This window comes from Chrysemys picta, chromosome 5 (genome assembly GCF_011386835.1).
Source record: "Chrysemys picta bellii isolate R12L10 chromosome 5, ASM1138683v2, whole genome shotgun sequence".
NCBI classification, from domain to species: domain Eukaryota; kingdom Metazoa; phylum Chordata; order Testudines; family Emydidae; genus Chrysemys; species Chrysemys picta.
Genome location: NC_088795.1, coordinates 71,591,975 through 71,617,556, shown reverse-complemented (window position 1 = coordinate 71,617,556; position 25,582 = coordinate 71,591,975). Strand labels below are relative to the sequence as shown.

General features: G+C 43.7%; 1 protein-coding gene across 15 annotated transcripts in view; it reads right to left on the bottom strand.

The window, feature by feature from the left end:
• Window positions 1-25,582, bottom strand: part of CLCN3 (chloride voltage-gated channel 3) — a 122,077-nt gene that overhangs the window by 63,102 nt on the left and 33,393 nt on the right. For 12 of the 15 annotated variants that reach the window (XR_010601408.1, XM_065596557.1, XM_042842104.2 and 9 more), the window contains one exon: window positions 17,600-17,775. Coding sequence is in view for 8 of the 15 variants with exons in the window: in XM_065596557.1 (XP_065452629.1) it covers window positions 17,600-17,759 (160 nt within the window). In the remaining 7 variants the exon portion in view is untranslated. Of the gene's footprint in view, window positions 1-8,923; window positions 9,077-17,599; window positions 17,776-25,582 lie in introns of all 15 variants that reach the window. The other 3 variants (XM_065596559.1, XM_065596562.1, XM_065596560.1) reach the window with 1 other exon arrangement.

Here is a 25,582-nt window from a genome sequence, read left to right as displayed (position 1 = left end):
CACCACACTCACCTATGACAATGCTCTTTTCGCCTAAACAGTGTACCTTTTTACAATGACAGGTTATACAGTACACATTTTACACATAAAACATTTTATTCAATGTAGAACCCTACTAACACTGTTCAAATACAGACCATTTTAATACAGTAAAAATAGTACAGTAATACAGGATAAAACAATGTCAATTATGTTAAACTTAGAGAGGGGTGGTGGGTGGGTTTTCTGTGGCTGGCTTTTTGACTGAAGAAGACTTAAAAAAGGATTTTACCAACATCTGTTCTCCTTCATGAATCTTTGAATGATAGATCTCCCTGTAGCAAGCCACTGCATCGAGAGTCCTAGAGACTTTGGCAGACTGTTCACAAAAAGGATCACTGTTCTCTATGATTTCGATCATCTCATCCAGCAATCCAAAGAAACAAGAGAGATTCTTTGCCATCAGACTCCTGGCTTCCTGCCCTATGTCATCGGCATCATCGTCCTTCCTTTCTTCGGATATCTGTTGTTGGTCCAGCTCAATCAGTCCCTCATTTGTCAGTTGCTCAGCATGAGACTCCAACAATTCCTGTACATCCTCCTCCTCGAAGCCGACATCCTTCGCCAGCTTGACAATTTTTTGCTTGAGAGCAGGAACGGCATCAAACTCCACGAAGCTGTGGACCGCATCTGGCCATGCATGGCACCAAATGCCATTCATAAATTGCACAGTGACCTCCTCCCACAATGCGTCAATGTTTTCCACGCCGTTCAAGATGCTGTAAGACTACCAAAACTCTTTACACTGGGCTTTCCTTTTCCTAATCAGCATGGAGAATGTCCTTTGTAGGTAATAAGCCTTGAATGTAACCAGCGGACGCCAGTACTGTACAATAGGAGAACATGTTCCAATTAACATTGGTCCCAATCCATGTAAATGATGGATATGTGGATCAGGACCAACATAAATTGGAACACGTTCCCTTACTGATGATCGACGGATATCCGAAGCAATGGATAAGGGGGAGATGTATATGGGGACTTCCTATAATAAAATTAAGTGAGGTTAGTTTTTATGCTATTAAAATCACTTATTTTCTCAATTTTAATTGGGTGGAGAGAATGTTCCTTTAATTTGAACCATTAAGAAAAAGTAGATGTTCTGTTAATACTCGTCTCTACATACAATATACTGAGCTTGGGAGTCTCACTGGGCCATTTAGGGTATGTCTACACTGCAATAAAAAACCCAAGGCTGGCCCTGTCAGCTAACTTGCTCTTACAGGGCTTGGGCTGAAGGGTTATAAAATGACAATGTGGATGTCTGGAACTGGGCTGAAGGCTGGGCTCTGAGAGTCTTCTCCATCTTGTGAGGTTCCTCCCAGAGCCCAGACACCTACACTGCAATTATATAGACCTGCCCCAACTCAGCTGACTGCGCCAGTCGCGGGTATTTAGTGTAGATATACCCTTAGTATCTTTTTTGCTGCAACCTCCTATTCCCTGGACTTCCTACCTTTCATTTCTTCCTCCTCTTGGTCTAGCCAAAATTCTGCTATCAATATAATCTTCCTCTTTTGCTGTTCCGATTATATCCCAATCCTTCTCTGGCTTCTACATACTTTCTGCATCAAGTGCAAGCTCCTAGTCCTCACTTCAAAAAACTATACACAAATCTTCTTTCCTCCTATATCTTGCCTTCATCGTCCACTATACCTCTTCCCATTTCTGCCCAGGCTTCTGTCAAATGATCCCAATTGTCTCCTTTGCCTATATATAACTTTGTGCCTTCTTTCAGTGCCTCCTCTTGCATCTAAAACAGCTTCCCTAATAACGTATTTGTTCGCCAAATGTCTTCAGTCAGCTTTTGGGCAACAAGGTTTAGATTTTTGGCCAGATAACTTTCGGAAGGAATGGGTATACATTATCACCCATTTTGTTCTATATTGCATTTTACTCACTTGTGACTTTAAAATATAAGCTCTTTTTCTTATTGTCTTCCTAATATTTACATTAGCAATGCACTAGGATTACAAGTTTTTTCGCACACCTTTGGTCTTTATATTTTATGCTGATAACTCTGGGAGCCTGCTGAGCATATGTCAAAGAAGTACCGTATATACTCGTTCATAAGCCAAATTTTTTTTAGTAAAAAAGGGATGCACCAGAGAAGGGGGTCGGCTTATGAATGGGTATAGAGAGAGAGAGGTGGACACAGCCCCTCCCCCCAACAGAGGAAGCAAGGAGAGGAAGCACAGTCAGAAGAGACAGAAGGGAAGAGACGGGGCCAAAGTGTCTCCGCTTCTGGCCACGCTGCTCTCCCCCCAGCCTCCAAAGCAGCTGCAGCTCCGGGGCTGGCAGGCTGTAGCTGTGCCTCTCAGCCCCGGCCCCCAGAGCAGGCTGTGGCCGCACCACCCAGCCCCCCAGAGCATGGTGCGGCCGTGCCGCCTGGCTCAGCTCACTGGAACATGCTGCGGCCGCGCCACCCAGTCTGGCCCACCGGAACATGCTGTGGCCGCGCTGCCCAGACTGCAGGAGCAGCTCCAGCCAGGCCAGAGACATCCCACCCTGCCCTCCCCAGATAAGGAGGGAAAGGATGGGATGGGGAGTGTGGGGGTCCCGGGCTAGGGGGGGGAGGTTACAGGGGTTACTCCCGACTCCCAGATTCTGCCCCCCAAAAAATTTCCCCACCAGTTGCTGTCCTGGCCCGTCAGGGTAAGCAGCTGGCACACCGGGACACTTTGTTTATTTAGGTTTACCTCCGTGCCTGCGGATACTCAAGGTTAACAAACCATCTCGGCTCACCAGCGGCTTATCCTGATGGCCCGGGAGCCAAAGTTTGCTGACCCCAGAATTATAGGGATGGCTTATGAATGGGTTATAAAAAAATTCCATTTTTACTTATCCATCTTGGGAAGTCTGCTTATAAGCGAACCGACTTATGATCGAGTATATACGGTAGTTTATTGTGTGTTTGTAGATAATTCATAGTGCACTTGTAACTATTCTGGAACTTATTTTGTTAAAAAAAAAGGCTTAGCAATACAAGATCTCAACTGCAGTACTTTATTGTGTATTTACTGAGAAGTTGGCCTTTTGTGCATGTGAATTATAGGATATATGGGTTACTGATGTGTGATTAACAAAGTTTTGCTGGAAAATAAATACTCAGAGGCTTCACTGTAGCATTCTGTGCTGCCACCTTGGAGGGAAGTCATGCTTTCTCAATGACTGGGATTATTTATCCTCCAGCTCAGTAGCTGAATCAGCTTTTGGAATGCTGTCACATCACCTATGGAATGATAGGGGGCATCAAAATGAGCACTCTAATCTGAATGTCTATCAGGCAGTTGTGCTTACAATCCTTCACTATATAGTTGTGATACAGACAACATGGCCGCCACATTAGAAAACTGGACCAGTTCCCTATGCACGGTCTTCAATCTGTTTGCAGGGTCAATTGGTGGGACAAGATTCACACTATCAAAATCCTTTATCATTGCCTGATGTCTGGCACTCAAAGCATACTTGTGAAAGCTCAGCTGCATTGGTCTGGTAATCTTGTTGAGATGGCCAACTCAAGAATACTCAAGGCCATATTTTATAGTCTGCTTCAGAAAGGTGTTACAATGTATCAATGTGGGGGGAGAACTTAAGGATGTTATGGACCCCCTGCTAAGAAGTCACATGTATGGCTGTCCCTGAATTAGGATCTATCACCTAATTAATCTCAGTGCAAATAAGGATAAGAGACAAAAAAAAGTAAACTAAAAAGGGGATTTAACATAAGGTAAATATATGGACAAATATGTCAGTTGCTTGCATGGGCATGAAGCCCAGAACCCTCCCTCTCTACAAATGAGGGACAAAGGTACTTATACTTTACAGATCAAAGTTCACCTAATCGTCTGTCTCGGCCTCTACATGTTGGATCCGGACCTACCACTGTGCTTGGGAATGACAAGCTTCAAAAAGGAAAACAAGCTACTTCGATCAGCGCATATGCTCCTACAAATGACCAACCCAGAGGATGTGAAGGATAAGTTCTATGAAGAACTAGATACTCTGCTATCATCAGTGCACCGCACAGACAAGCTGATTCTGCTTGGCGATTTTAACGCAAGAGTCGGATGCGATGCCGCAGCCTGGGAAGGAGTCATCGGGAAAAATGAAGTGGGAAAGTGTAACAGCAATGGTCTGTTACTGCTGCAAACTTGTGCAGCACATGACCTTCTGATCAGCAATACGGTCTTCCGCCTTCCTACCCGTAACAGGACTTTGTGGATGCATCCCCATTCCAAGCACTGGCATTTGATCGATTAAGTCATCATCAGGAGAAGGGATAGACAAGATGTCAGGGTTACAAAAGCTATGTGTGGCGCTGACTGTTGGACGGATCATAGGCTCATAGTGTTCAAAATGAAGCTCCGTATCATGCCGAAGAGATGACCACAAGGCTGTAAGGCTTTCAAAAGGATCAACGTGTCGAAGCTGAAGAACAGCCACATCACTGAAAATCTAGCGGAAGACCTAGAGAATGAACTTGCTGATCTTCGTATTGAGGATGACGCTGAGAAAGACTGGGAGCGATTCCACAACACTGTCCATACAGCTGCATCGAAGGCATTGGGGCCCTCCACATGCAGGCAGCAAGACTGGTTTGACGAAAATGATGCAGAAATCCAGGTCTTACTTGCTGAGAAGCACCACCTGCTTTGTGCATATCAAAACGATTCATCCTCAGTGGCAAAGACGACCGCCTTTATCAACTCTCACAGAACTGTACAGAACCGACTGCGCAAAATGCGGGAATTGTGGCTGAGCGCCAAAGCAGATGAAATACAGGCATATGTGGACAGGAACGACTATAAGCAGTTTTATGAAGCCCTTAACACACTCTATGGTCCACAGTCTTCTGGGAGCTTTTCCCTCCTGAACTCTGATGGTACTGTGCTCCTTACAGAAAAGACGCAGATTCTCCAGAGATGGGCTGAACACTTTGAAGCAATTCTCAATCGCTCAGTATGAGGCCATTGACAAGATGCCCAAGGTTGCAGTCAATGACTCCATGGATGCTTCACCAGAAGAGGACGAAGTGAAGAAAGCTATCAATCAGCTGTCAAGTGGCAAAGCCCCAGGGTCAGATGCCATACCAGCAGAGGTGTACAAAGTCGGTGGACCCGTGCTGCTACGGAAACTCACTGAGCTGTTTCAGTCCTTCTGGAAGCAGGGAACCATTCCACAAGAATTTAGTGACGCGTCCATCTTGCACCTCTATAAGAGGAAGGGCAATCGCCAGATATGCGACAATCACCATGGAATCTCACTGCTTTCTACAGCAGGGAAAGTTCTTGCACGGGTTCTGTTGAACCAATTGATCACTCACCTGGAGAAGGGCTTACTGCCAGAATCACAGTGTGGCTTCCGCGAGGGACGTGGGACTATTGACATGATCTTCGCTGTGCATCAGCTACAGGAAAAATGTCAAGAGCAGAATCGTGAACTCTACACAACTTTTGTGGACCTCACGAAAGCATCTGACTCTGTCAGTCGCCAGGGCCTGTGGAGGATCAGGTCGAAATTTGGCTGTCCAGACAGATTTATATGAATGGTAGGTCAATTTCATCACCGTATGATGGCTCGTGTCCTGGATGATGGTGAAACATCTGAGGCCTTCCCAGTCACCAATGGCGTCAAGCAAGGGTGTGTTTTAACACCCACTTTGTTCAGCATGATATTCTCTGCCACTCTGACTGATGCCTTTCAACACTGCACTGAAGGAGTAGGCCTGAAGTATAGAACTGACGGGAAACTATTTAATCTGAGGCGATTGCATGCCATCACCAAGGTGAAGGAAACTGTATTTCGAGACTTTCTCTTTGCTGATGATTGTGCTCTGAATGCTAGTACAGAGCCAGAAATGCAAGCCAGTATGGACAAGTTTTCAACTGCATGCAATAACTTCGGTCTCACCATTAACATCAAGACGACTGAGGTCATGCACCAGCCAGCTCCCCACGCTTCGTACTCAGAACCGTCCATCACTGTAAATGGACAGACTTCAGACAGTGGACCACTTAACGTACCTGGGCAGTACCCTTTCCCGAGCAGTGTCAATCGATGATGAAGTGAACTGCAGAATTGCTAAAGACAGCTCTGCATTTGCGCTCCAACGTTTGGGAACGTCGAGGGATCAGCCTACCAACAAAGCTGAAGGTCTACCGAGCAGTGGTGCTTCCAACTCTGCTGTACGCCTGCGAGACGTGGACTGTCTATCGGAGTCATGCACGAAGGCTCAATCACTTCCACATTTCCTGTCTGCGAAAGCTTCTAAAAATCAGATGGCAGGACAAAGTACCCGATACTGATGTCCTTACTAGAGCCAGTCTGCCGTCAGTTTACACATTGCTGATGAGAGCCCAGACCAGGTGGGCTGGACATGTTGTGAGAATGTCAGATGAACGCATTCCTAAACAGTTCTTCTACGGAGAACTCACTCAGGGAAAGCGTTCCCATGGAGGACAAAAGAAGCGGTTCAACGACACGCTGAAGACCTCTTTGAAGTCCTTCGAGATCAACACCGCCACATGGGAAACCTTCGCACTGAACCATTCAGCATGGCACAGCCTCATTCACACAGGCAGTAATACCTCTGAGGCGAGGCATATTGCTGAGGCTGAAAAAAAAGCGTGAGCTGCGAAAGTCCAGAGCTGCTCGTACACCATCGACAGTGCCATTATATGTCTGCCCGACGTGTGACAGGACGTTCCACGCCCGAATTGGACTGATCAGACATCTCCGGACACACAGAGCCCGGTCATTGAAAGAATAAGTTGTTGAGGTCTTCATCGATAACGATGGACGAACATCAATACAAGATACCACATAGACATGAATCAGAGCATGCATATTAAAACAAATACATGAATAATACTGTAAAAAAAAAAAGGCACCTGTTCTCATGGTGACCAGTGCACAAACTATAAAGACACAATGAAGTCAAACTTGGACGCATATCAGGTTGACCCCAACGATAGGGAAGCAAAGCGGTGGCAGATCACACCATTCTTCAAAGCGGTTAAAGGTGTATTAACATCTGATGTGAAAAAAGTGAAAAGAGCAAAGCAAGGATACAACAGCATGCAATGGTCATGGACAATCTTGCCTATCCCACTTGGAACTGTGCTTGTGGTTCCTGCATTGGTCTGACCTTGCATATGTGTGTTCACCAACAGCGTTGCTAAATCCTCATATGTCAACATCAGCGTGAGACTCAATCATCAAAAGCACAAAAAACAGAGATGCTGATGGTCCTGGGAAAGTGCAGAACATGTGATGTAAGCCCTGTCAGCAGAGTAACATGCCAGTGAAAGGAAATGGAGTCACACAATCTATTAAGAATTACCCGTACAACACACAGCTCAGCTTCCATTATCCAAACTTTAAACTCCCTATTAAACAAAACAAAATCATGTTTCGTGACATCTCTTACATTGAAAATTCCGTGTTACCTGCAAATCTGATTATATGATGACATGTAGGTAAACTCGGCTGAATTGTACATAGTTTCACAATCCTCTTGCAACACGCATCTATTAGCCAAATCCATGCCAACCACTTCCAGTTGAACCAGTTATCTTCTCATTTATCTTAATCAAATTCTTCCAGAGAAAAAGCATTTATATATACACCTCTACCCTGATATAACGCGGTCCTTGGGAGCCCCCCAAAAAAATCTTACTGTATTATAGGTGAGACTGCCTTATATCGGGGTAGGGAGAGGAACCGCTCCCCGCCCCAGCTCACCTCTGCTCCCTCCCTAAGCGCGCCGCCACCGCTCCGCTTCTCCCTCTGTCGCTCCGCTTCTCCCCCCGTCCCTCCCTTCCAGGCTGCCACGCCAAACAGCTGATTGACGCGGCAAGCCTGGGATGGCAGAGAAGTGGAGCTGCAGTGCGCTCGTGGGAGGAGGCAGAGGTGGAGCGATGAGCTGGGGCAGGGGGGCCCACAGCAAGTAAGGGGGGAGCACAGAGGAACGGTTTGTGGTAACACGAATTCGGATATAATGAGGTAAAGCAGCCACGCCCCCCGGGAGCACTGCTTTACCGTGTTATATCCGAATTCACGTTATATCGGGGTAGAGGTGTATAATTTCTTCATTAGTTGCCATGGGTCTGCATTCAGTTGTACAATTGGTGCCACTTGGATGCAAGGTGGGACAAACCAAAGGGAAACAGATCAAGGAAAAATTGTTAAATCTCTGGTGAAAAAATCCATTGAGTCACCATTGCCTTGATTTGCTTTATTCACTGTTTTAAACTCGTATCTATTTTTATACATCTGTGTGCAAACCATTAATTTTCTCTGCTTTCATTCTCTCATCTTAAACTATTACTTTAAACAACATGCCCCCTTAAAATGCTTATGACTTGTGAATCCACTACATAGTATTACCTGTCAATAAGAAGTGCCTCCACCACATTGCATGATCTGTTATCTATGGAGACACATTTTAGATAACAGACAGGAGCTGAAGCAGCAGACTGACATTTACATTGAACCAGTTGCCGGAGAAAACTGACTAGCACTGCATGATATTGTGAAGAGAAGTAAAACAAAACACCGGACCTACTAAAGCTGTAATTTTTCCCCCTGGACTTTTGTCTGTGGTTCTAAGTTCAAAGATGCAAGTTTGCCACAACCAAAGAGATGCCACACTACTAGTCTCTGCAAAATTAGAGATCATGTATGACAAGGTAGTATATTTGGAGAGAGGAGGGAAATCTTCACTAGTAAACATTCAATTTCCAGGAAAAATTTGTGAGGCATTCTACTGGCAAATGGAAGATTTACTTTTGAAAACACTATAACCAAAACAAACAGTGACTGGTGTGTACTATATTCTTTATGCAGTTTAAAAATGAACAAGTCTTCAAAAGGTCCCTACCTCCTCCTCATGGAATTTTCTTTTGGAGACCTATATTCAGAACTGTTTCAACTTTCAATAAGATCTGCACTACTATCCAGCTAGCTCAGGAACAGTTGGGTGTGTTTTCATCGCATGTTCTGGTTTAGTTGAAACTCTGGAAAAAGCCACCTGCTGAAAAAGCAAAAAATATAGATACAAAAAAGAGTGCTCGGCCTAACTAGGTAGTGGACTCTGGAAGCAGATATATCTTATTTACAGAACAACAAGTTTTTGATTCTGGACAATGTGTGCCTTTTTATGTTTGAGAAATAAATGTTTCTGAAAAGAACTACATAGTATACTGTACTTTTTTGTTTCATATCATAAAAGCTTATGGGTTATCTGGGGATGGGAGGTTCATGTTGAGGAACAATCTTAGAAACCATGAACAGAAGAGGAAGACAAGCAATTTCTATTTAAAACACCTGCAATTCACAGCTGCCCAATTGATTTAATCAAAGCATGTATTTTCCACCTAATTTTCTGTTCATAACAAAATTACATGTTCTGATGGGACTTTTAAGTCCAGAATAGAGAAAAAGAGGCCTTCCAACTTTGCTCAGCCAGCAGCACAGCCCAGTAACTTTATTAATGTACATTTGATACACAGTAGCTCATGCTCTAGACAGAAACCCCATTACCTGACTACTAATAAAACAATCACAAGGGGACAAACTTTCCTGTACTGTCACGTTGCAGAAGATCCTGTGCTCATATACATATACTGTTCACATACAGTGTGTGTAGCGCAAACTGTAGTATGTGATACTAAAAAAGAAATGGGGATGACAGTCAGTTACTGACAACTTTAGTATCCAAATATAGACTAGGAGTTCTAGTTCTAGTCCCAGATGTAAATTCTGTGACTCACTTTGGGTTTTTTTTTTTACTTCACAATAGGGATGAGAGGCTTAGTACATTAATGTTTGTAAAAGTCAGATCTTCAGAAGATGGTACAGAAATGAAAGGTGTATTATACACACAAAATAACCTATTTACAGAATACAGGTAGCCTTAAAGTTATTTTATTGTTTGTATTCCAATAGTGTCTAGAAGACAGAATCAGGAATCAGATCCCCATTCTGCTACGCAATGTTATATACACAGACCTCTGCAAAAATGTCACAAACAGCTTATATAATTTAGTAAGAACTTGCAATCAGCAAATTGCTAAGTAAGGAAGCATACTGGAGATAAATACTGATCTTGGTTTCAAATTTTTCCAATATTTCATCTCATCTAATGTTTATTAACTTCTCTACTTCCCGGAAGCAGGACCCACAGCCCTCCTCCCCCCAACCCCAGCCCACCACCTTTTTCTAGTACTTGTGGCGCCTTAGAGGCTAACAAATGTATTTGAGCATAAGCTTTCGTGGTCTTGAATGGTCTCTTAGGCCTTGCTACACTGGCGCTGTACAGCGCTCCAACTTGCTGCGCTCAGGGGTGTGAAAAAACACCCCCCTGAGCGCGGCGAGTACAGCGCGGTAAAGCGCCAGTGTAATTAGTGCCTGCAGCGCTGCACGCTCGCTCGCAGCACTGCAAGCTACTCCCCTCAGAGAGGTGGAGTACATACAGCGCTGCGAGAGCTGCCGCGGCAGCGCTGTGAAATCCCGAGTGTAGCCAATGCCTTAGAATATGTGCTAACTACTTATGCTAAACTGTTGGATTGACTTTGTATTTAGTTGTGACATTCTGAGTACCTTTCCCAGACCTGAGGAAGAGCTCTGTGTAGCTTGAAAGCTTGTCTCTCTCATCAACAGAAGTAGGTCCAATAGAAGCTACTACCTCATCTACCTTGTCTCTCTAATATCCTGGGATCGACATGGCTACATACAACAATACTGCATACTGTTTATTAATAAACATGTGCAAAGTGTAACGTAGAACTGAGAATTTTGAAGCTCTAGTTACACTTCAGTTGAGACTGTGTAGGGCTGCAGAGTTCATATCCAACGCAGTCAATTCAGGAACATACACAGTCTGATTTAGTTGGGGTTTGTCCTGCTTTGAGCAGGGGGTTGGACTATACCTCCCGAAGTCTCTTTCGACCCTAATCTTGTATGATTCTATGTTTAGAGGGCAGAAAAAAAGGCAATTTATGACTGCACTAGGAAACTGATTGCTTGAACCTTCCACTTTCATTTAAGTTTAACCTACAAACCTAAACAATCTACAATCTCTTTTGTATGCAGTGTTCTAGTATTACCTCACCCACCTTCTCACTCTACAATCTTTTTTAGAATTTATTAACTGTTGATGTAACCCAAACCTGCTTGGTGTGGTGCTCTATCCCCCTCTAGTGGCACCTAGACCATCTAGAGATTGATGCGTCCGCTATAGCCTTTGCTAAAAGCCACATAGCTTTTAACTCATGCAGTAGAGGCTCATACATTTAGCTCCAGAGGTTACAGGTTCAATCCTGCCCACTGATGACCAGAGTCTGTTGGTGTTACATTTTGTGTTGGTGTCAATGTCTACACAACAGCTATGTCAGCTAAGGGTGTGATCCCTGACAGACATAGCAGTCCCATCGGTTGCCCCTAGTGTAAACACAGTTATAACAGTAAAAGTGTACTTTTACCAGTACAGCTTTCTTCATTTAAAGATGGTTGAATGAGCTATATTGGTAAAAGCACATCTCTGCTGTTATAAACTATATTCACACCAGGAGGGCTTTGCTTGTATGGAATATGTATATTAGTAAAGCACTCCTAACATAGACATGGCTTTAGTGTCCACAAGAGAATGCATCCACATCTGTGGCAGAGAAAAACCTAACAAACACAGTCTGAATCTTGTATAATCAGTTATCCTAATTTGTATGTGATTTTCTTAGTTACATAACAGCTGTGGCTGAAGAATTATTATATGACCTTTTATTATTTGGAGGAGTAGAATGATCATATTTAAAGTCACAAACTATTTTATCTATGTTACTATCACCCCGTAGGCACTGTGCCAATATAGCGCTGTAGTGCAGACTTGCCCTATGAGTCACATTCAGTCAGCTGCTGTGCCAGAGACTTTGCTACAGAATTTAGGTCCAGCTGGCTGTAAACTGAGCCTTTATCATAGGTTTTGAGCGCGCTTGTCTTCACAAAAACTATATTTGGGGCAAAGGCTGAGAATATTATGCATTCTGTCTTCTAATTTATATTTCCCTTACTTGAGTGTTTAACAGAATAATCTTCACATTGCATCAAGTTATCAATTCTGGAGACTCCAGCTTATATTCAGAAAATTCTAATTCTTCTAGTGAAAAAAACCTAGATTTTACAAACTCTTGCAATGTAATGAAGTATTTTAGTAACATGGATACATATTTTGCAATACAAATTAAATATGGTTTTTAAGTGGCATTGTCCATTTAACAAATAGGAGAATGCATTTCCTCCTGCATGCTTTGAAATGCTGACACAGATGGTATAATATTTTGTAGCAGCAAATGATACAGATGGTCCCCAACAGCAAATATGCCAAATTCAGAGTACATATATATTAATTCAATTTAAGCAATAACTAACTAACTAGCTAACTAAATGGGGAAAATCCCTAATGCGTCAGCATAAAGCTATCTGCAGAAGTACTTCTATAGAAAAACGTGCATTTATAAATGTTTTCCATTCCTAAAGATGCAGGTACTTCTGATATTCTAGCCTATCAGCTTATAACATATCCTCTTACTTCTCAGCAGATATTAACTCAAACAGAAAAAAATATAGTAAATGTAATTTCTACAAATAGATAAGCTTTAACAGGCAACAAAAACCAGTTATTTTTTAATCACAGTTGACAAGCCAGTGTTGCTCCAAGGCAGATATGTGATTCAAGGCATCCAAAGCCTACACACATACAGCAACCTAACTCCTTACCCTGTTATAACAGGATTTCTGAGAGAGTTTACCAAGAACTGCCAGTGGTTTTCCTCCACTACCTGTCTCCAGGCACTCAAAAAGGATTCACAGGTTAGTGACGCTTACTGGCCTCCCTAACACCACCATCTTGCAGACCTCACTTGTACCACTAAAGTCAATGAGATTTGTGTGAACAGAATGGCCACAGCATCAGAGTGTAAAATAAATTTACACGTGTAAGAGTTAAGATTAGTGAAAATGCCACCATATCTGGCCAGATAGTTTATATTTCACCCATCACCATGGTATCTGAACTCCTGTGATAGATGCTTTCAATTGTTAATTATAGAGACAGCAAAGAGTGACAGAATTACCTAAACAAAACTATCCCACAGTATTAGGTATAGAAAAAAGGAGAAACCCATAAGGAGCTGGAGGAATCAATTCAAACAAACTGAAAATCAAAAACATGAATCTCTAACACAAAGCTCACTTATACATATAGTGAATCTAAATATTAAGAAAATACCCAGGACGTCACAAAAACGATTTGTAGACAAATCCTAGCCTATGAATTCAAAATGCTTAATAGACATAGGGGTCAAATCCTACATGCCTTACTCACCTGAGCTAGAGAAGACAATATGGGTGTGGTTGGGTAAGGCAAGCAGGATGAGTCCCTTAGTGTTCCCTGTATCGTCTCTATTTTAGCATGCATTCAATACCCAATACAAAGAATTATCAAATAATGAATGTATATCATCTATCTTATTCTTAAGTACTTAGCTGACTCAGGGATTGAGTATTGATTTCAGTGGTACTACTCATGTGACTAAGGAGAAGCATATGCTTAAAGGTTCTGCTGACTCAGGGGCCTAGTGGTTAAGGGGGCTGAGCCAGAGCTACTGAAGTCAACAGAAAAGTTTGCATTGGCTTCACTGGGGTTTGGACCAGACCCCTGAATAAAGAAGGCACTTCCCCCCCTCCCCCTGCAATATGTTTTATTTTGTAAAATGGAGGAAAAGTTAAATTCACAAATACAAGCAAACTAAACATTTCAGGCACAATTTAATTTTTTTAAACTCTTAGAAAAAAGGACTGGCTACAAGATTAAAATTGTCCTCATTTTATTTTTTCTTCCTTGTTTTCATTAATTCAGAATAATCACTTGGAAAGATACAGGGTAGCTTTAGGATGATTAGCCATAAATTATGTAATTTAATTCTGTATGGTGGATTCATCTTGCATGCCTGGATTCAATGAACACAAAAACATTTTTAAAAGTTATAATGGAGGGAAGGTAAAGGACAATCCAATTTAAATACCAGAAGCCAGTCTATAAAGGCAGCAGTAGACCAAAAAAACAAAAGCAAAAATAAAAAGATCAATGAACAAGCCACAATAATGAAGCCATGAAATCCAGCAGGAAGGCACCTGGCTTGATTTTGGCCCTGTCAGAAACAAGATTAGCATGAAGATTTAAATTCACACACCAAGGATATAGAAAGAATAGTAAATAAATACATATTTAGTGTCCCAAAATATTTTGCTGCATACTTAAAGTTTTTCAACTCTGATCAAAAATCCTCCAAGACTGCCAACGACAGCATTTTACAATAAACAAACCATAAGGTATCTATACTTTAACTTTTTGGTAGTGTGACAGGGTCAGGCCAGATGACTACAGGAGAGTGATAGAAGGCAGATATATTAGCCCCAGGTTAAGTAGGTCCCTTTTCCCTGGGTAAGGTAACAGGGAAGGTTCCAGAACAATCAGGAACTTTCTGAAAACAATTAAGGCAGACAGGCTGATTAGAACACCTGCAGCCAATCAAGAAGCTGCTAGAATCAATTAAGGCAGGCTAATCAAGGCACCTGGGTTTAAAAAGGAGCTCACTTCAGTTTGTGGTGCGTGTGTGAGGAGCTGGGAGCAAGAGGCGCAAGAAGCTGAGAGTGAGGGTGTGCTGCTGGAGGACTGAGGAGTACAAGCATTATCAAACACCAGGAGGAAGGACTTGTGGTGAGGATAAAGAAGGGGTTTGGAGGAGGCCATGGGGAAGTAGCCCAGGGAGTTGTAACTGTCATGCAGCTGTTACAGGAGGCACTATAGACAGCTGCAATCCACAGGGCCCTGGGCTGGAACCCGGAGTAGAGGGCAGGCCCGGGTTCCCCCCAAACCTCCCAACTCCTGATCAGACACAGGAGGAGTTGACCTGGACTGTGGGTTCCACCAGAGGGGAAGATCTCTGAGGCGAGCAAATCCGCCAATAAGCGCAGGACCCACCAAGGTAGAGGAGGAACTTTGTCACAGTAGTTTATACAAAATATTTTTTTAGTTATAAATGTAAATATCCCAAGAAACTACTAATTCTAATCAAATATGATTATGATAGAAATTCTTGTTCTATTATACTGACAACCAGGATTTTGGCAGTTAAGGTTTGGGTATGTCATTGATAAAATAAACTCATTGCCAGGAAGAAGAATATCAGATACACTCAAGTGTATAAACCCGCAGATCCATTCTGGGTAATTCTTGTGAAGCACTTAGTGAAATTAGATGCTTATCTGCTCTTTAGCCCAATTTATAGTCAAATTCTGCTATACTAATGATTGATCATGCCTGTTCCAGTGTGCCTTAAGTGAAAACCCTCCTAATCAGACCAAACCGTGGAGAAAAAATAAAATCCTTCTCTGTCTTAAACAAATGAATAAGACCAACAAATTACATTTAAGTATGTGATTAGGATCCCATTTAAACTATAATCCTCACACACAAACCCTGCAAATAAAGTGCAACCTCCAACACAAGTAAGTGCTCCACACTAAGATGCAGTAATCGTAAAAAATGAGTAGACCCATTTCAATCTATAGACAAATCTTTTAATAAGATAGGCAACCTTATAAAAATACCTCTAGATGATCTAACACTTTCCATTATAAGCCCTTTGTTTTCAGTTGCTTAGGTCTTTTCCAAACTAACTATCTGGGCAGAAATTTCCATGATGGGTGTCTGCATCAGGCTAAATTTCTTTCAAGAACTTCCGGTAAAACAGTTAAACCATTTTGAAGAATGATGTTAGGGAAAAAACACATTAAAAAATTCTTACAACCATTTCACTGAAAAACTATTGCCTCTCCATGGACTGGAGCGAGAACTTCAAATTTGACTTGGGGCTGCCTTTCTGTCGTATGAAATTCTGCCCCAACGTGGCCAACTTATGAGCCTCTGGAAAAAAAATCACTGTTGGTGATCAGTAAAGACATTTTTAAAAGAGTTTGACACCAAAACTCTCAAAAGGTTTTTCTGGACTGAGCAAACTCCATCCTAAGGATGCAGAGGCTGAGCAGCACTTGGCCTGCAAGTGATCCTCTGGCTGCCAAGGGCCACTGTGGTGCCATGAATTGGAATGGATAATTGTGCTCTCAATGCTCTGCCTGCTAGTGCCCAGGAAGTGTGGTGGTAAGGGAGACTACCATACTAGAATACAGCGGAGGGCTGGGCACAAAACAAAAGAGAATGACGGGGACAAAGCCAGGGTGAAGGGGAAAAGGGAAGCAATAGGGGTTGGAAAATACGAATCTGTAAAATGAGGACACTAATACTTCCCTACCCCACATAAGTGTTGTGAAGATGAATTCATTCATGTTTCTGAAGACCTCACATCTAGAGTGATGAGTGGGATCACTTCAGTGCCCTTTTACTTGTGCTCATAGCTTTCTTGAGTAGCAGCTGATGGAAGATGAAAATCTCATCTGTTCCAAAGTAGTCTGAATAGAAATTGCAAAGTTCACATTTACAGTTCACTCTGCTGTTGCTGATGGGACTCTTACAAGCAACAAAGATATTACTGTTCCCATTTTACAGGTTAAAACCTGAGGCAAGCAGAGAGACCTGCTGACATTGCTGGAGATACTCGGGTAGGTACAGACACAAAAGAGATTCCTCATTTCTACCTTTCCTTGTGGGCAGAAGCACAATAAAACTTAGAAGACACTGGTGAGTTTCACAGCTGCTGCTCAAATGGGTCAGGCAACAGTAGAACTGACCCGAATCATGGTTTTTACACTCTGTTGCTGATGGATCTCTTCCCCTTGCCAGTGTTTGCTATTCACCACCATAGAGTGCATATTTGCTCTAAATTGAGTAAGAGCTCTGTGTAGCTTGAAAGCTTGTCTATTTCACTAACAGAAGTTGGTTCAATAAAAGATATTACCTTACCCACCTTGTCGCTCTAACTTAGTCATTTAGTGACGATGTACTTTTCCTGGGATTCTTGGTAGTATGGTCACCAACTACAGAAGAATCATCATTCTATTCTGATATGGAAGGGAATAGTGCTAAGAAGCAGATTACAATAAACAGTAGGAAAAATAGTTACACCCAATCTAATTCTACTATGTAGGATAATAAGCTAACTATTCTCATGAGTTGCTGTTCAGATATGAGAGCTAACTTTGCAGCCTTCTCACTCCAAGAGCCAGATAAGAAAAGAGCAGGTGGCTTTTATCACTATCTTCCCAAAGAGAAAAGAAACTTGACAAAGATTTTTTTCAGCTTTGTAAGCAATGATAGAAGACATAAGATTATCAGAAAAGTTAGCATTTGTCAGGCTCCACTGTAAGTCTAATATAACTGCTTAGCAAGAGAAACCTTAGTAGACACTAATATACATTTTTCAGTAACAGATTTGCTAACAAGATCTAGAAAATTTTAATTACTGCTTCAAAAACTGTTCCTTTCTAGACTCAAATGAAAGATTATAAACCAAAAAGCCATAAATAGGAATTACTAACTTACCAATTGATGCATCACCATCTAACAAATTGTCATCTTCAGAAGTTTGAAAGTCCATAATGACACCTGCTCCATCTAAAAGTTCCTCATCGCTGCTTGCACTGGTTATACTGTTGTAACTATTTCGATAGTAGCCCCTATGGAACAGCTGCTCAGACTCCATTTAGCTGCTTTATAACCTAAGAGAAGGAAGAACACTGTATTAGGAAGCAGCTTTTAAGATACACAATATAGAACAGATAATTCATATTAAATAAAGCAAATACGCTTGAGCTTTGTTTGATAAAAACCTCAGATCATACTATGTAGAACAATGTCTAAGTACTATATTTTAATACTTTTTATTAGTTACATATTGGTATAACAATACTTACAATGTAGGACCTCTTAAGCAAGGAAGAATTTCTTTATGGCTAATTCTCCCTCATCCCCCTTCCCAGTACCTTCCTACTTCAATTTCAATTCTCCTGTAACTATTTCACTCTGAAGAAATATAATAGTAATCCAAATAGGCTCCCTTTGGACAGATGCCTAGCCAATATTCATCTCTAAACAAGCACAAGGAAGGTCAATGGCATAAACAACACTCAATGTTAATATACTCAGGGTTGGGAGGTAAATGAAAAAGCAAGCTTCCTTAGCCACTAAGGCAGATCAGTGGGTCCAACTATGTTATACAGTCTACTGTAATACCTGAGTCAGAGCTCAGAGTATAAAGCAAGTTTTAAAACAGATTTTTAAAAAATCACCTTAACTGTAGTGCATAAAAGAGTTAAGTCTGAATTTACTTAAATAGGGCTAAGTTGTAAATTACTGAAAGACTTTTATTAAGAAGTTGGAAACCAAAAATAGACATTAAGAACTGGTTCCAGTGTAATATAAGTCAATCAACATGAACTTCATTTTTTAACCACACATTCATAATCAAATAGGGTAGCAAAGTTTATCCCTTTGCTAACATGGAGGAATCTGCAAGTTGCAGTGGATCACCTTTTTGCACACTATATAATATGGCAACATTGGTTATGAAAAAGAGGGATGGACACACAAGATTTGCTTGTGTTTACTTCATATTCACGCAGGAAGAGGCTAATTAGTCTGTACTTTCGATACTGCCAAGATGTGAGCCAGTCATTTCTATAGGCCTATCTGGAGGGAAAATGCCACTGAACCTTGATGACTCTCTTCCCTGCTTCTACTCAGAAATAAACACACACACACACACACACACACACACACACACACACACACACACACACACAGTTACTAACTTTTCTGTAACTGTTGTTCTTTGAGCTGTGTTGCACATGTTCATTCCAATGTAGGTGTGTGTGAACCCCAAGCACAGTTGCCAGAATTCTTTCCCCTAGTGGTATCCATCGGGTTGGCTCCAGTGCCCTCTGGTGCCATGTACTCATGCTGCCGGTACAAAGGGTCCTGCTGACCCCTCTCCCTTTCAGTTTCTTCTTACTGACCACCTCTGATAAGAGGGGGCAGATGGTGGGTTTTGAAATGGCAACGGAAACATTAGTAACCATTTTTCTTCTTCAAGTGCTTGCACATGTCCATTCCAATGTAGGGGACTCTCAAGCAGTTGTACAGGAGGTAGATTCAGAGTTCAAGGACAAGGTGACTGCAAGACTGTGCGACCGAAGCTGGCATTGTCTCTAGCTTGCTAGGTGATGGCATAGTGCATTGAGAACATGTGCACGGACGACCAGGTTGCTGCTCTGCAGATGTCCTGGGTAGGGACTTGTGCTGGGAAGGCGGCAGAGGAGGCCAGAGTGGTTTAGCGCAGAATACTGGCAGGAAGATTGCTTGACTGTAGTGGAATTGTGAAACCACCTTTGGGAGGAACGACAAGTATGGGCACGGCTGGACTTTATTCCTGAAGATGACCATATATGGGGGCTCTGATGTGAAGGCCCAGATCTATGAGACTCTTCTGGCCAAAGTGATGGCCACTAAGCCCTGGTCTACACTGTGGGGGAGCAGGAGATCAAGTCTGGGTGTAGCAGAAGCTGTATTGGGGCTGCCACTGAAAGCCCTAAGAGTAGTGAACCAACGTTGTCTGGGGGTCATGAGAATGACCCATGCTTGGTCACGCTTGATTTTCATCAGAACCTTCTGAATCAGCGGGGTAGGAGAAAATGCATAATACAGGTACTTTGTCCATGACAACAGGAACGCATCTGTGACCTGGGCTGTGGCCTCACAGAGAGAACTGATGACATTTTCTGTTGTTGCGGGTAGCGAACAGGTATATAAGGCGAGTCCTGCACCACTGGGGGATGTCCCTTGGGATGTTCGCTCGGAGAGATCACTCATGGTTAAGGCTACTAGTCTGTCACAGAAGTCACAGATTTTGTGACTTTCTGTGATCTTTTGCAATGGCTGGTGCTGGCTCGGGGCTGCCTGAGCCGGGCAGCCCCTGAGCTAGCAGCAGCAGTTTGGGTGTGTGGGAGGGGGCTCAGGGCTATAAGCAGGGGGTTGGAGTGTGCGGGGGGAGGCTTACCTCAGGGTGGGGGATTCCCTTGCAGTTACTAGGCAGGGGAGAAGCCAAGGGGGGTCTCAATGCCGCTCGCAGGCCCCGTCCCCGCTGCTCCTATTAGCTGCGGTTCCTCATCAATGGGAGCTGCAGCAACCAGTGCTTGTGGCGGGAGCCCTTGCCCTGGCCCCTGCCTCTGCCGCCTAGGAGCCGCAGGGACACGGAGCCGGGTAGGAAGCCCTGCCAATACCCCTCCCCCTGTACCAGCTGGGGTCCTGGGCCACATCCCCTAGCACCCACAGTGCCCCAGACACCTCTCCTCCCCCCCCCCCCCAGAGTACCCACTGCCCCAGCCCAAGTTTTAATGAGGACGGGTATTTTTAGTAAAAGTCACGGACAGGTCACGGGCCGTGAATTTTTGTTTATGGCCTGTGATCTGTGCATGACTTTTACTAAAAATACCTGTGTCTAAACCGTAGCCTTACTCATGATGGCTGGTTCTGCGATCCCAGAAGGTAGGACACTTCTAAACTGATGGAATGAGCTCCAACAGTCTGATTGCTTCTTGACACAGAGGGGAAGAATACGCACTGCCCTGTTTATGTAGAACATGGCCATTGTATTATCTATGAGAACCGATAGATACAGTCCTGGTAGAAAACCTGGCAGGCAAGGCAGACTGCCTTGAGCTCCCTGATGTTGATATGTAGAGAAAGTTCTTCTTGAGACCAGAGGCCCTGAGTCCTGAAGGATTCTAGGGGGGCTCCCCAGCCGAGGGCTGTTGCTTCAGATACAAGAGACATCAGGAGTTGAGGCCTTGAGAAGGGTACACCTGCATATACCATGCGGTGGTTCAGCCACCATGTTAGTAAGTTGAGGAACTGAGCAGGCATCATGAGCACTGAGTCCAAGTGATGACGTGAGGAGGAGTATACCATGGCCAACCAGGCCTTGCTTGATGCACAATGTTTGTCCATGAAGCCATGTGGCACAGAAGGCTTAGATTCTTTCATACAGTTATGATTGGATGAGCCTGGAGGGACCTTATCAGGGATGTAATCAAACAAAAACTATCGCCTGGAAGTAGAGCTCTCACATGGAGTTAAGAACTGTGCCAATGAACTATGTCCTTTGGAGCAGGATAAGGGTGGATTTCTGGTCATTTATCAGTAGACCCAACATGCTAACGGTCGATTGGATGTGAGGGAGGTTGCCTTCCACTTGAGCTCTGGACCGGCCCTTGACCAGCCAGTCGTTGAAGTACGGGAATACATGGACTCCCATTTTCCTGGGAAAGGCTGCCACCACTACCATGCATTTAATTGAAGACCATTCGGCCTGACAGCCGCACCAAAGGAAGGACCACAAACTGATTATGACCTTTGTTTGCTACAAATCTTAGGAATTGTCTGGTCTCAGAAAATTGACATGTGTCTTTTAGATCGAGGGCAGCATACCAATCCCATGGATGCAGCGAGGGAATGACAGAAGGCAAGGAGACCATGTGGAACTTAAAGTGTTTGAGATAGCAGTTGAGATGACGCAGGTCTAAAATTGGTCTGAGACCACCTTCAGCTTTCAGAATTTGGAAGTAATGGGAATAGAACTCCTTTCCTCTTAGGTGGAATGAAACCTCCTCCTCAGCTCCCAGGAGCTGAATGAGGGATTGGGCTTCCTGTTCCTACAGTTGCTCATGAAAAGGGTCCCTGAAGAAGTACAAGAAGGGGGGGTTGGGAAGGTGCGGTAGACAAAAAATTGGATGGTGTAACTCACTTCTACTGTGCTGAGAACCCAGCAATCTGAAGTAATCTAAGTCCAGGCTCCCAGGAAGTGGGAGAAGTGGTTTGAGAACAACGGGGTTGCTGGATTCGGCGTAGAGGGGATTGCAATGTCAACCTTGAGTGTCTCTGCAAAATAAGTGCTTTAAGGTCCCCAAGTGTCTGGGGCTGGTCTGCGTAGGTCCTGCCAAGGAGGATGGTAGAGAGGGCCTACATTTGAACCCCCTGCTCTTCCTCTGTTGATCTTGCTTGGCTATTTGGGCAAAGTAGCAGCCAGTCTGTTGGGGCCTGTAGTGCTTCCTCAATACTGCTGATGGATACAGCCCCAGCAATTTCAAGGTCTCCTTTGAGTCCTTGAGACCATGCAGCTAGCATCTGTTTGCTCAGAGAAGAGCAATGATCCTTGAAAGGAAGGTCTTGTAAGGTTTATTGCACCTCACGTGGGAGCCCAGAGGACTGCAACCATGAACTCTTGTGCATAGTTACCGCTGTGGCCATTGATCTGCCCGTGGAATCAGGGACATCCAGAGCTGCCTGAAATGAGGCTCGTGCTACCGTCTTCCCTTCCTCCATTAAGAACGATAACTCCTGTCTAGAGTCCTGGGGACAAGGTCCTTAAATTTTAACACACTCCCACATATTCAAATCATAATGGCACAGCAAAGCTTGCTGCTTCACTAGGGGGAGCTGTAGGTCCCCTGTGGAGTATGCCTTCTGACCAAACAGGTCCAATTTCTTTGGATCTTGCACCTTGGGCATAGGACCTGCTAGTCCTTGTCAATCCCTTTTGTTGGCGGCTGCTACTTGCCGGGATCTCGGGGGAGGGTGTGAAAAGATGAATTTGTACCTTTTAGCTGGTTCAAAGTACTTGTGTTCTGTATGCTTTGCTGTAGGAGAAAGGGAGGCAGGGATTTGCTACAGGATCTTGACCGGGTCCATAATGGCTGCTACTCTAGAATGACCTGCCACCAAGAGACTGTATGTTGTCTCCTTGACCACCTCTACGTTTACTCCCAAGTTAGAGGCTATCTGCTACAACAAGTTCTGGTACACCTTGTGGTCATCTTGCGGCGGGGACATCACTGCTGCTGTACTACTGCCTCATCTGGGGAGCAGGATGAAGAGTCTATAATGGGCTGAGGAGCCTCCATCACTTCCTCAATGTCCGCCGGGACCTGCGGGGCTTCCTCCTGAGGCTTGATGCTGGGTTCAGTACCAGAGTCCGAGGTCTCTTGACGCAGTACCAGGTGTGCCCTATTCTCTAAGGCAACAGAATATGATCACCCCCAAGGATTCCAAAACAGTCATCGCATAGGTGCCAATCCCCATGGACCCAGTGGCCAAGAGTTTGGAGGCACCCTTGTACATGGGCCCGCAGTTGAATAGGAATGGCCCAGGGAGCAGCACAGGTAGCTGTGGTGATTGGGGCAGGGGTGGTGGAAAGAAGAGGAATAAGATTCCCACTTCCGAGTCCAAAGAAAAGGATGAGCTGTGGTGTGGAGACCAAGGCAGTGCCGTTCTCTTCGATGGCCGTGATTGACATTGTGAAGATCTTGAGGAGGTTGCCAATGGAGGTTTCCCTCTAGACAGTGGCAGTGGTACAAGGCAAAGTCCAGGTGACATCTCTGTACTGCTCAGTGGCATTGGCAGTACCAAGTCCTGACCCTCTGGGGACGCCAATAATGGTAGGAAAAAAAGGTCCCTGGCTGCTGCAAACACCTCTGGAGTTGACAGCACTGTAAACTGGCCAGTACGCTGCTGGTCCACAGGAGGTGGCTCCTGTACTGGTATCAGTAGGGCTTGCAACTGTACTGGAGTTGCTGACACCTGATGCTACAGTGCTGGCTCAAAGCAAGTCTTGCTCTATCATAGTCCCCCTGTCTGCTTGCCTTCAGCACCGGGGATTGGCTCTTCTCTTGGTGTTTATGGTGCTTCTTAGGCACTGGAGAAGAAGATTAGTGCTAGGATTCCCGACCTGTGGGAGGAGCACTTCACACTACAGCTGAAGTGCTTGGTGCTGAGTCCAAGTGTGGCTCCAAGGCAGATCTTAAGGCTGCCTGCATGAGGAGGACCTTCAGTCTTGCTGCTCGGTCCTTTTTGGTGTAGGGTTTGAAGTCCCTGCAGATTTATCAATGGTCTTTCCTATGAGATTCTCCCAAGCACTTGAGACAAATTGAGTGCAGGTCACTCAAAGGCATAGATTTATCACAGGAAGTGCAGGGCCTGGTAACCGAGGTATGCCCTGGCACCGGGATGTGGACGACTAACTAAACGTGAAGGGACCCAAAAACTTACTATTAAAAACTACCAACTACAATAACTATTTACACTAAAGTAGAAGAAAAGTCACTCAGAAAAAATTGCCTAAGCAATGGGCAGGTGGGCGGGATAGCTCAGTGGTTTTGAGCATTGACCTGCTAAATCCAGAGTTGTGAGTTCAATCCTTGAGGGGGCCATTTAGGGCTCTGGGGCAAAAATCTGTCTGGGACAGTACTTGATCCTGCTGTGAAGGAAGGGGACTGGACTCGATGACCTTTCAAGGTCCCTTCCAGTTCTATGAAATAGGTATATCTCCATATAATAAGAGTTCCAGCAACCATCATGGGTGGTAAGAAGCAACTGAAGGGGATTGGGTCAGCAGGGTCCTTTATATACCAGGGGTACGAGAGTGTGGCACCAGAGAGTGCTGGAGCCAGCCCAACAGATACCACTAGGGGAAACAATTCTGGCAACTGTGCTTGGGCACACACATGCCTACACTGGAATGAACATGTGCAAACACTTGAAGATTGATATATACGTGCATTAGTCTCCACTATCTTATTAGGTCAACTAGCACACAGCATAGCTCACCATTAGAGATTACTATAGTAACTATACTCTGACATGCTTTACATTCAGTGGTTTTGCTCAAAAGGAGGGATGCTATTTTTGTACACCAAAGGTTAATGCAGCATACAAAACTATCTTAGCAAATAAAATATATATCTGCATAGTGGCTTATTGGCACTTCCACAGTGTAAGAGAACTGGGTTTAGAAGGCTGGTGAAACTGAAACAGCATGGAAAATTGTGTGTGTATGTATGTGTATTTTTTAAATATATAAAATATACACAATATATATATGGTGCTTATGCACATGGGGGGGGGGGGGGGGAGGTAGGGCACATAGTGGGAAACTTTGGGATTCATGTAGAATTCACAGTAAAATGCCAAGGAAGTGAGAAGAGAAGCTGCAAAAAGGAAAATAGAAGAAAATTACAATGTTTTCAACCATCCTCAGACACTTCCATTTTTACATGGTACTTCTGGATACCTCAAGATAACGTTCTAAATGCCAGCTAAAGACCTAGTCTTTCTATTTAAATATACAGATGGTCTCAGTGGAAAAAAGGACACACTAAAATTATTACAAATGTATATAATCTGTTAAACATTTCCTCTCCACAAACTATTGTTGGTGTCTATCAGACTTGCCTTATTCCACAGTAAAACCATATTATTTGTCCATCTTTTCATGATGAATATCAGAATGAAAAAAATACATCACCTACTCTAATATCAAGTGATTTTGGTTGCCAAGATGTTTCATTGCTTCTGTTATGCCCCAAGATCAAACACTGAATTATACATACTCACATATGACAATGTCAAGGGTGGCATGGCAAAAAATGAGTTCTTTCCCTAGTAACTGCATGTTCAATTGCACATTAGAGACAA